Source organism: Heterocephalus glaber, unplaced genomic scaffold (assembly GCF_053883595.1).
Source record: "Heterocephalus glaber isolate CG9 unplaced genomic scaffold, H.glaber_assembly_v1.0 deba00001564, whole genome shotgun sequence".
NCBI lineage: Eukaryota > Metazoa > Chordata > Mammalia > Rodentia > Bathyergidae > Heterocephalus > Heterocephalus glaber.
This window is the reverse complement of record NW_028258351.1, coordinates 5,467,780-5,480,797: the sequence shown is the minus strand read 5'-3', so window position 1 is coordinate 5,480,797 and position 13,018 is coordinate 5,467,780. Positions and strand designations below refer to the sequence as shown.

General features: G+C 35.2%; 1 protein-coding gene across 1 annotated transcript in view; it reads right to left on the bottom strand.

The window, feature by feature from the left end:
* Cct6b (chaperonin containing TCP1 subunit 6B) overlaps positions 1-13,018 on the bottom strand; it is a 46,460-nt gene that overhangs the window by 26,559 nt on the left and 6,883 nt on the right. Inside the window, 6 exon segments of the mRNA XM_087192038.1 lie at positions 302-338; positions 340-454; positions 804-919; positions 10,608-10,711; positions 12,367-12,453; positions 12,455-12,544. Of these exon segments, the coding sequence (XP_087048164.1) occupies positions 302-338; positions 340-454; positions 804-919; positions 10,608-10,711; positions 12,367-12,453; positions 12,455-12,544 (549 nt within the window).

Sequence of the window (13,018 nt, the reverse complement as noted above, 5' to 3'; positions counted from 1 at the left end):
TTCTTAAATGAAACTGCCTTTTCTTTACCTGCAAGTATGCGGTGGTATGGCAATAAAGAACATGATAACTACTAGCATAGTTTGGTGCTACTGCCTTATTTGTACAAAGGTGCTAGCAGTTCTATCTATCATTGCTTTTGCACTATCATTGCAAATGTCAAGAGTGTAAAAGGCATAATGATTAATATAAAAATAATTTTGACTTCAGATACCGTAAAAGTCTTAGGGACCACCAGGAGTTCACTTTGAGGAATGCTGAAGATAATTTACAAATAATTAAAATCTAAGTTAGCCTTCTCACCTTTTGATTAATGACAACAAATCCCTTATTGGAATCAGCACACTTTGTCTTTCAGATCTATTAATTTTTGTTCTCTATCTTCAATACATTTTCTTTCAGCATTTACCAATTTCTCTTTCTCCTCTGCAGTCTTATAAAAGAAACTAGAGCTCACTTCTCTAAAAGATTTTTTTAAAACACAAACTAGTAAAGGCAGAGAGAAAAACAGAGGGAAAGCTAGAAATCTATACTAAACATCTGGGAGGGAAGACACATATTTTAAAAACCCTTTTAGGAAAAAAAACAGTTTCAAAAGCTATAAAGATAAATGATATGGGCAAAATAAACACCATATATTGAACCCCCCCAAAATGTGCAACTGAGGAAATCAAGGCAGGGGAGGTTAAATATGACGAAAGTACATTATGCGAATACACGAATCTGCCAAAATGAAACCCATTAATCTGTAAAGCCAATGAAAAAATGAGTGAAAACTAAAAGAGAGAGAGAGAGAACTGAAAACATATGTTTTTTTCATATTCTAGTGATACATTTCAAGTAAGGATAAATGCGTCTTCGACCCACTTCTTCATATCTGGATGACGGGCACCATGATCCAAAACTAATCCCCGGATCAACCTATTAAAATATGCAATATTTCATACTTTGTTCTTTCAATTTTTTTATTAGTATATATTTGCCATGCATGTGCTCACATTCAGCATAGGAAATTTATACCTATTTTTCCTACTTTGAATATACACTCTAAAATCTGGTGTAAGATTAGAATAACATTCCAAATTGTAACAAAACAACCAGGACGCACATTGTTTCTTTGTGACAACTTCAAACCTAACATATAATTAGTAAAATTAGAAAAGAAAATCTACTTAAACACAGTATGACTGGGAAGTCACAATGAAAAGTCAAACCAGAATTATTCTCTATGCTATACAACTCAAAAACAACCCAGCTGATCAAATCATGAAAGGTAGGCACACAATGAGTTTCTTAGGAACATTTGTTCAAAATAATTACATGGAACAACTAAAAATTGTTAATCTTAAATGCCCAACAATAGGATATTGTTCTGCAAATAATGACCCAACTATTTGATAGTCATGAAAACTATGCAGTAACATGGAAAAATATTTACAGGGCTAGCTGATAAGCACAGGACAAATTGTATAGAAAACATGATTTTAACTATTCTTAAAAAAAAAAAAAAAAAGGGGGGGGGGCACCTTGGCATTCAAGGAAAAAGAAACCTAATAGGGTTAGGCTTCAGTGGTAGGAATATAGATTATGGAAAAGGAGGTTTTTTTCCTTCTGTTTACCAAATATCCTTTCTAGAGTAAATAATTTTATAACTTTGTAAAGGTCATTTACTTAAGTTTAAGAGATGGCATTTCTACTTAAGAATCTTATAGAGCCGGACATGGTGTCACACACCTGTAATCCCAGCACTAAGGAGGCTGAGGCAGGAGGACTGCTGTGAGTTCAAGGCCAGCTTGGGCTACAGGGTGAGTTCAGTGCCAGCCTGAACTATATAAGAGACCCTGTCTCAAAAAACCAAAAAAAAAGAGAATCTTTTATAGTCATTAATTGTTACATAATAAATATTTTAATAGTTTGATATAATTATAAAGAAGTTTTCAAATGTTTAAATTACTCCAATTCCAAACTGAATGTGAACATATTTTATTTATGAAGAAATTATATGTCCAGCATTCTTTACTTTTCAAGCCTCCTTCATGCTTCCTCTCACCTCTCATCAAATGACGTTGCTTCTTGTAGAAAATAAAACCACTGTCACATCACTACTTCCTCTACCAATCCCAGGACACATAAACTTGACCTACTACTATAAGTGAAATATCTGTTCTCCTGGATATGATTAACGCTTCTGCTTGTATATCAAATTTCATTTCCCCTTTCTCTTCCTGCCCTGCATTGTCGCCCATATTAATTCTTCTCTCCCAGAGGAACATCTTCATCAGGAAACAAATTTGCTATGATAATTCCCATCTTTTAAAAAATTCTTCCTGATTAGCATCATTCCCATATTCCTTTCTAGCAGAACATGGGGACCTCATTTCTCTGTTCCCCTTTATAGCTAAGCTCAGGGTTGTCTACATTTGCTTTTCCACTTCTTCCCTTATCATTCTCTCTTGAACCCACCTTCGGTCTGAATTTCATTTCCACCTCTTTGAATGAGCTCTCATTAAACTTACTTCCCTAAATAAGTATTTTCCAAATATAATGAGCAATTTTCACTTCACAACAATGTATTTAAACTTACAGCAGCATATGACCCAGCTGATTATTCTCTCCTTCTCGAAACACCTGCTCTTGGCTTCTGGGGCACTACTCTTGGGTTTCCGACCTCATTGACCACACCCCTTCTCAGCCTCCTTTGATGAACCTTCATCTTTCAAACTCTAAACATCAGATGTCCCAAGGCTCAGGCTTTAAGTTTACTCCCTTCTCTGTTTCTATTTCCATCCCTGGTGAACTCATTCATTCTCGTATCTTTACGTCATCCATATTGTTGATAACTTGCAAGTATGTATGTCCAGTCCAGACCTCTATTCTGAACTCTAGACACATCTTGCCAACTTCCTACTCAATATCTCCACAGGATGCCTAATAGGCATCTTAAACATACATTCCCCAACCTGAATTCTTGATTTATTTCCCTAAACTTTCTCCTCTTAGCTTTCTCCATCCCAACAAACAGCACCCCACTTTTGCTGCTGGTCATGAAAAACACCCAAGACATCTTGATTCCTATTTCTGTCCTGTTCCATGTCCAATCAGCACCAAATCCTACTGCCTCTCCCTTCTATGTTACCTTGACCTACACCATTTTCATTTCTCACTTGAACAATAACAGATTCCTAACTGACCTCCTGCTTCTTCCCTTTGTCTCTACCTCACTCACCAACTTGCTTCACAGTATTCTCCATAAGGGAACCACAGATATTCTTCTGAAATATACATCAAGAACTTGTTATCCTCAGTATTGATGGGCTAATTTGAACCAACCCTGTCACCAAAAATAACTAAAAATATTGAGTTACAGGCCAAAACCTAATACGCCTATAGTCCCAGTACTTGGGGGGCGGGGGGGTGCCTAAGGCAAGTTTTGCCAAGAGTTTGAGGCCAGTCTGGGCTACATAGGGAGTTCAAGATCAACCTAGACTACATAGCAAAACCCATCTCAAAAAACAACCAACAACAAAAAAAAAAGAATAACTGAACCAAAACTAAAAACAAAAAACAGAAACTTCAAGGTAAGTATAGAACTGCAGATACTTTTATCCTAAAGTCATTTGACAAGCCAGACAAATCTGAACTTTAGTTTCAATAACTTCACAATAAGAAGGAGACAAAATTAAAAGCTCAGGGCTCATCCAAAGCAGTAAATCTAACAGGGGACCCTCTTCATATTAAGCATAAATCCCAAAGGGCTACATATTCAAGTTTATCCAGAAGGATGAACTAGAAATAATCATCTTTCACATGGCTTGCATTAAGAATTCACATTAGGGCCAGGGATTTGGCTCAGTGGTTCCACTGCCTGCCTTGCAAGCTAAGGACCCAAGTTCGATCCCCAGTACTAAAAAAAAAAAAAAAAAAAGAATTCACATCAAATGAATATGTCAAAAAAAAAACCTCAAGCTGTAAATTTAAAGTAGTCCTGGGCTCCCTGTAGCAGCAAATGCAAATCCTCTTGGCAGAAAGGCACCTTCATCCTAGGTCTCAAATTATTTTTACAAATACTTTTTTAACACAATGAATGGTACATACGGAAACAAAGAATAATGAGTAAGAACTAGAAAAAAAACAATAAACACCAAAAATAAACCAAACTATAGGTATTACACTTATCAAATATGATCTCTATGCTTAAAGAAAAAAATTTTGAGGTGAGTTTGGAAAGATCTTCAGGGAATAGGAAACCATGAAAAGCGACATGGCACCTTTAAGGAAGAACAAAACAGAATTTCTACAAGTAAGCAAAGACACCCACACATAATACACATAGCTACTAAAAATCCAAGGGAACAACAGACCTGTATCTATACGTCTACCAAAAGGATATTACAATGTTTATAGAGGCATTATTTATAAAGGCCAAAACTACCTAAATCCCCATCAACAGCAGAATGAATAAACTGTACAATATTAATACAAGAAAATACTAAACAGCAATGAGAATAAATCATTTACTAAAACATGCAGCAATATGGAAGAGCCTCACAAACAATACTGAATGAAAAAAATGAAACACAAGAGTACCTACTTTATGATTCCATTTATACAGATTCAAAACTGCAAAATTAATCTATGGTATAGAAATTCAGGTTCCCCTAGAAGAAATAATGGCTAGAAGGAGCATATAAGGGGCTTCTAAAGTATCTGTAAGTACTGCTTCTCTTTTCTTTTCTTTTCTTTTTTTTTTGGGTACCAGAGATCGAACTCAGGACCTCGCACTTGCCAGGCAGGTGCTGTGCCGCCAAGCTAAATCCCCAGCCCTGAGTACTGTTTCTTTTATGAGTACTGATTACACAGACACATTTTAAAATTCATCAATCTACGACTGCACTTTCATTGTATTACTTTTCAGTGTATTATACTTTGAAAAGTTTTTCTAACCAAGAGACTAATTTTAAAGAAGATTAGATATTGTTCAACTGACAATTATTGAACAACAAATTAAGCACTAGAAATTATCCAGAATGTAACACACAAAAAACAATGGGTATAAAGCTCATGAAAGACAGAGTAAGAATATCACATATATATTAATTGGAAAAGGGGAAGCTGGAATAGAACAGAATAAATGTTTCAGGAGATAATGGATGGGAGTTTTCTGGAATCAAATAAATCAATGTGTAGACTCAAAAAGCCTGAAAAATATCAACCAGAATAAAAAGATACCCATACTGACACACATCATAGTGAAAGTATAGAATACCAAAGACAAAGAGAAATATCTTTAAGGCACCTAAGTGACTTACAATGGGGCTACATCTAGATAAACCTATCATAAATTCAATATATCATAAGTCAAAAATCCATTTAACCAGGCACAGTGGTGCATGCTTGTAATCCCAGCTACTCAGAAGGCTGAAACAGGAGGATAGCAAGACACTGTCTCAAAATAAAAAATAAAAAGGGTTAGAGGGCCGGGGATTTAGCTCAGCGGTTTCACCACCTGCTGTGCAAGCACAAGGACCCGAGTTCGATCCCCGGTACAAAAAAAAAGAAAAAGGGTTAGAGATGTAGCTTAGTGGATTTAATCCTCAATATGAACCTTTTGAGATCATAGTTTAGTCACACCATAGAGGTTTCAGTTGTTTACTCTCACAACTGCATGATGGACTGGGAGCTATGGTCACTCCCACTGTCACTATCACAAGAGAATATCATACTATGTATTACTAGAAAAAGTTCAAAACCCAAAGTCCAGTTTCTACTGACTGCATATTACTTCCACACCATCAAAATGTCAAAAATCATATGTCAAATCCTAAGTCAGATCTGTAACTGCCAGCCTAGTTTAGCACACAATAAAAGTACCAAAGAATGAAGATGAAATAAAGATATTGCCAGACAGGCAAAACTTGAAAGTATGCCCCTAGTAAACTTTCACTGAAAAAGTCTAAAGGATGAACTTTAAGCAGAAGGGAAGTACAGTACTCCTTCCCTTGTCCAAAGTTTTGCTTTCCTTTGGTTTCAACTACTCATGGTCTCAGTTACCCATTGTCAATCTTCAAGTGCTATTAACACTTGTGAGGAATTGGAAGAACTTGTTGAGTCATCTACAGATGCAGAGGAAGATGAAAAAGAAGAAAGTGTGTTTAAAGTGAGGGGGAGGCTTTGAGGGGGTTCAATGGCAATGTGTCTTTTACTGTAATAAACTGTTTAATTAAAAAATAAGAAACAAAAGAAACTGAGTCAGGTATGGTGGCACACACCTGTATTCCCAGATATTCAGGAGGCTGAGGCAGGAGGATTGCAAGTTCAAAGCCAGCCTGGAAAATACGTGAGATCCTGTCTCAAAACAGGAAGGAAAGAAGGGAAGGAGAAGGAAAGAAGAGAGGGAGAAAGGGAAGGAGGGAAGGAAGAAGGAAAGAAGAACAGGAGGAAGAAGAGGAGAAGGAGGAAGAGAAAGAAGGAGAAAGCTGAGGAGGAGGAAGAAGAGGAGGAGGAGGAGGAGGAGGAGAAGGAGAAGGAGGAGGAGAAATTGAGCAGAACCAGCAATGAAAACATTACCAAAATTTGCCAAAATGTTTCAAATTGTAAAAGCATTAAAGGAGAAAATGTAGAATGCAGCATTAAAGCCACCCATATGATCACTGTAGTATTAACTTCTCCAGCAACATTTTGATGAGCTAAAAAGAGACAACTTTTAATTACAATGTTCTTCTCCCAGAAACAATCAAGGATCCATGAACATCAACATTATCCTATCTCTATGGCCCAGTATTATCTGAAGCAAATGATCCTCCTTCTGACTTACTATCAGAAGATAGAGGCCTAATGTACACTACAATGTCTACCTCATTCACCTCACTTCATCTCATCATGCAGGCCTTGTATCAGATCACATTATCACAAGAAGAGGGAATACAGGGCTGGGGATTTAGCTCAGCGGCACCGTGCCTGCCTTGCAAGCGCAAGGTCCTGTGTTCAATCCTCAGTTCAGGAAAAAAACAGAAATTCAGAATCTAGAATATTCAGTGTCTAAAAAATGGAACCCACATAGCTTTTGTTATTGTATATTATTGTATATTGTTCTATTTTAATATTAGTTATTGTTACTAATCTCTTATTGTGCCTTATTTATAAGTTAAACCATATCATAGGCATACAGGTATAGGAAAAAACAATACAACTGGCTCTCCATATCTGTAGGTTCTGCATCCATGGATTTAACCAACTGTGGATTGAAAATATTCTGGAAAAAATTACATCTGCACTGATTGTGTACAAACTGTATTTCTTATTACCATTTACATAATCTTTACTTGGGATAGGTATTATAAGTAACCTATGGAAAAAAATAAGTAACCTATGGATGATTCAAAATAGATAAGATGTTCATAGGTTATAGACAAATACTATGCCATTATATACAAGGGACTCAAGCATCCACAGATTTAGGTATCCCCAGGGGCATCCTACAACCAATGCCCCATGGATACAAAGAGAGAACTCTATACATGGGGTCAGCACTATCTGCAATTTTAGGAATCCAATGGGAATATGTTTCCATATTCCCAGATAAGAAGAGACTACTGTAAGACCACATGGGAGGCTGAGATGTAAAAAGCTATACAGAGCAAATCAAGCTGGAAATAAAAGCATAAACTTTTATAAGTGTTATATGTAATATGATAATCGTATCAAGTGGGATTTTAAAAAACAGTAACAATAACATGGTTCAGCAGAGAGTAAATAGAGCTACTATCAAAAAGGAGATTAAAGGTATTGATTAAGTTTAGATGTCTATATATTAAGTATGTATGATGTCATTTCTAGATCAATCATAAAAACAATAGAAGTATGGAACTTGCAAACTACTAAAGAAGAAAAATAAAGTAAAAATACTCAATAAATTGGAGATAAAAAGAAAAAAGAAACAGATACTTGTGTGGTGACACACGCCTGTAATTCCAGTACTCAGGAGGATCGCCTTGAGTATGAGGCAAGCATGGGCTACACAGTGATTTCAAGGTTAGCCTGGGCTACATAGCGAGACTGTCTCAAAAAAAAGAAAAAAAGAAACAGAACAAGTGATGATAAATAGTAAAAAAATAAGATGTATGTTTAAAATCAAACATATCCAAAACTGTATTAAATACAATGGGTTAAATATATAATTTATTCAAATCTTTCCTATATGCCACTATAAAAAAACCCTAAAATATAACAAGAGAAATACTGAGAGTAAAATATCAACAAAAATATGACAGGCAAATGCTATAGCGATATTAGATAAATTACACATTTAGGACATTAGCAGAGAAAAGATAGTCCTTTCATATTAGTACAAAAGTTTAATGCAGGGCCAGGGATTTAGCTCAGTGGTTCTGGTGCCTGCCTCACAAGCCCAAGGTCCCAAATTTGATCCCCAGTACAAAAAAAAAAAATGTTTAATGCACCAGGAAAATAAAATGCTTTAAAAACTATATTCACCTAAAGCCCAGGGTTTGTACATGCTAGACAAGTACTTCACTACTGAGCCATATCCCTTGCCCAAGGCAGTTCAAATTATATAAAGCAAAACTATCAAAACTAATAAAAAGTATAAGTAAATCCACAATGGTATGGAAAGATATTAATGTAGGTGTTTCAGTAATTGATAGAATTATAATCAAACTAGAAATCAATAAAGTAACTATAATTTTCCCATATAGTTTGAAATTAAGAAATATACTTCTAATGGAAATTAGAAAATATTTTAAATGGAATAAAGATGATAAAACTACATATCAAAATTTGAGAGATGGAACTAAGAAATATTGTGAGGAAAATTTAAAGCCTTAAATACTGTATCACAAAAGTAGAAAGCTGAAAATTAATGACCTAAGTAACTACCTCAATAAAGAGTTCACCAAAAACACCAAAAAAGTAAAACATATTAAATAATAGAGAAAAAGACACTATGCAACAAAAACCCAAAGCAACCTTTGGCAAAACTTACCCAAAGAAAGAAAGAAAGAAAAACAAAAGAGTGGAATAAAAGCATAAATAACACTAAGAACAATGGTAATAACACTATAGAACCTACTGATCTTGCAAACAGGATCCTTAGAACAGACTGTGCCTAAAAACTTGACAATTTAGACAAAATGAACAAATTCCTGGAAAACATTACATAATGATTTGAACAATAAACAAATTGAACTACTCCTGTATGTACTAAGAAAATTGTGTAAGTAATCAATCTTTGCACAAGAAGACTTCAAGACAATCAGATTTCTTCCAAACAATTATCAAAGTAATAAACAATGAGGGGAAAAGAAAACCTACAAAGTAACAGAGGCTTAAAACATATCAACCAGCCGAGTGTGGTGGCACATGCTTGTAATTCCAACACTTTGGGAGGCTGAGGCAAGAGGAACACAAGTTCAAATCCCACCTGGGCAATTTAGCAAGACCTTGTCTTGAAATGAAAAAAGGGGTTGTGGATTTATCTCAGTGGAAAAATCTTGGTTCAATCCCCAGTACCAAAAAACAAAAATATTATCAACCAAATGCAATATGTACACTGTGTTTGGATCTTAATCCAAACAAGACAAACTGAAAAAATCAATTACTAAAATTAGAATACAAATTGAGTATGTGATGGTATTAATGATTTATTATCAATTTTCAGATGTGATAATATTTTTAGATACATTAGTAAAAGAGGATAAGAATTATCTTTATTTGGCTGAGGCAGGAGGACTGCTGTGAGTTCAAGGCCAGCCTGAACTAATAGCAAGACCCTGTCTCAAAAAAACCAAAAAAAAGAAGAAGTATTATCTTTATTTACAGATAATTAAAAAAAATAAAATACAGGTGACATATGTCTGGTTTTGCTTCAAAATAATTCAGGTTGGGAGGAAAAAGAAGTATAGTTGAAATAAGACACATTAAAAATTGATGAAGATAAGTGACCCATATGTGGGCATTCCCTACTTTATTATCTTTATATTTATGTAAGTTTAGGATCTTCTGTAATAGAAAAGCAAGTTAAATCCTGCGTCGGGGATTTAGCTCAGTAGTTCCGCCACCTGCCTTGCAAGTGCAAGGTCCTGAGTTCGATCTCCAGTACCAAAAAAAACCAAGTTAAATCCTAAGCAAGATACATACTCTGGCCTCTCTCACTCTCTGACCTCATATCCTACTACTTTTTCCTCTCACCTGTCCTTCAGGTGAACACAGTGGAACACCCAGACCACACTTCTGCCTCAGAACATTTCCAACTGTTCTCTCTGCTTAGAACCTCTTCTTCCAGACATACACATGGATAGATCCCTTATTTCTTCAGAAACCTCTTAGCTTTGTAGTTTTGTTTCTTATGGAATGGCCTTCCCTGAACACTATAAAAATCACACACAAGATTACGTCTTATTATCTAATCCAATTAGGAATGTAAGCTTCTTGGGGAAAGAAACTCTTTTGTTTACTCTTCATTCCAGTACCCCTTAACATATGTTGAATGAATAAATTAATGTTGAATAAAAATAATGAAATTAATGAAAGAGCAAGTAAAGAAAACCAAACATTCTAGAACCTATGTATTGTCAAAATTTATGCAATTTACTTTGTATCTGTTTCTGATTTCTGCTTCATCTCTATGATTTCCACCATGAGGAGATCAATAGGATAACCTGATCTTCTAACAGCCAAAACAGAATCCACCACAGCCTGAAAAAGAAGTGAATAAGAATAGTAAATTAGTTGGTCCAAGTAATCATCACCAGATTAAACAGGTAAAGGGCTTCAGGCTTCAAAACATAAGGCAAAGCCAACAAATGCCACTTTACTATGGACACCAACAAAAAAATGACCAGTGAATACTTTAGAATCTAACTTCAGAATTATCAGATCCAAACCCTTTATTTTAAAGATCCCAAAACTGAGATAAGACCTTGGAAAGTCAGTAATGATTTTAAAATCAGATCTAACAGTAGCAGAGCAAGGACTAGAAATTCAGTCTCTTAACTGCCAAGTCACTGTTCTTTCTGTCACACCAATACTACCCACACTTTTTCATGAAAGAACACCTTAATCAATGGAAAGAAAGGAAATGTAATCTAAGAGAAGAGCTTAAATCTGCTGGTCATATTAAATAATTAAATCTCATATTTTATCATTGAAAGTGTCCATGTCATGCCACAACACATGCATGTTTGTTTCACTGTGAAAATGATCCTTTCCCCAAAAACTGTAAAGTAAAATTGATAGTCCAGAAAGACGTGTCCCATTTATTCTCCCACATATCTCTAGGGATATGCAATTTAAGAAGCAGAGCACCCACATCTTACTGCTTAGCTCAAAAAAGAATATGAAAATAACTGATCACAACCACTCTAAAGTATAAATAAAGCAAAAAACCCACTGTATCTTAGAAAAGTTTACCTGAGGTAACATTATTGATAGTGGAGCTGAGTAGACAATAAGACAGAGGCCAGTGGGTAGTGAGAGTGCCAGTGTCTTTAAGCCTCCAAAAGCCCTTACCAGATAGCACGAAGATCCTGGGCCACCTGAGTACTTCAACAGCAGAAAACACAGCAAGCCTTTCTTCTGACTCTCCTAACCAAGAAACTGTCTGATTTAAATCTGATTTCCCAGGAAGATTCTCCTATTGGTAAGGAGAATTGAGCAGAAACAACTCAGATGTTCCAGTCCATTTGGCATTTGCATTTTTTCTCAAGTAAATTAATAACATTCTGCTTTGTATGTCAATGTCTTATGCACTTGTTTGCTATGAAGTCATCATTCCTGATAAACCAATATATTCAAGTTTCAGAAACTGCAAAGCTGAGGAATAATAATGACATCACGAAATGATAACAACCTGATAAAATCTTTCTTAAAATATCCATCCAATCTTGTCTTTATATTACATCTATTCTACCTTAGAAGTAAACAAAACAAATATGCATGTCCTAAATGTGAATACTATAATGTCAAATCCATCATGTTTCATTAAACTGGTAACCTAAAATATAAGGCACACTGCCAAACAACTTCCTCACATGTTATCTCATCTAACAAAATATGGACTGTTAGGGTTAGATGAGTACAATACCCAAAAGCTTCCACAGGGGACAATCCACAGGCAGCCAAGCCTCTCTGAACTTTCAAGTCACTAAGAGTTAATATGACACTTTTGAAGAATTACAAATACTGTTCTCACCAATCACATTGTCACCTATACATAAGCCTATAAATGTCTTTTTTTTTTTTACATTCAAAAGAATCACATGCAGTACTACTTGGCTACCTTATAGGAAAAATTAAAATGTCATCATGTATTAAGCTGTGCTCATTCTGGATACAACAGTTTAATCACATACTTCTATTAACACATCAGCCAGTTCAGCATGAATTTTTGTTTGCAAAGATGTTCTAGCCACATCCAAGAGGATTTCTCTTTTCATCTATCTCCTTTTTTACTTTAACTTCCTCCAAAACCTCAAGTGCTTTTGTCTTTGCAGCTTCAATTCCTTCAGCTATTATTCTAGGGTGCAGGCCCTATTACATCAATGTAAAATTATAAATTGTAAAGTAAATCATCCAAAGTAAAGGTAATTATCCTCTCCTATTTTGAAATCAAGGAATCCTCTTGTAAAACCACAGTGTAATTAATATTAACATTGATACATTTCATACAGTGGCATTATCTAATCTGCAAATTTTATTCAAATTTCACCACTTAATCCAACAGTGTCCTCTTTTTTGTTTGACTGTTTGTCTTTTCCAGCACTGGAATTAAACCCAGGGCCTTGCACTGAGTTACACACCCTCTATGTCCAAAAAAGTACTGTTACCCACATTAATGTTACTTATTTTGAGTGCATACACATAATTTATAAAAGTTGTTTTTCAGTGCTTCTTATTTGAAATAATCAAACAAATATTACAGGTCTGATACAAAAACAACTACAAGTCTTTGTCTCAAAAATTATGACTATGTAGTCATGTGGTGTCCTGAACGGGCACAAAAGA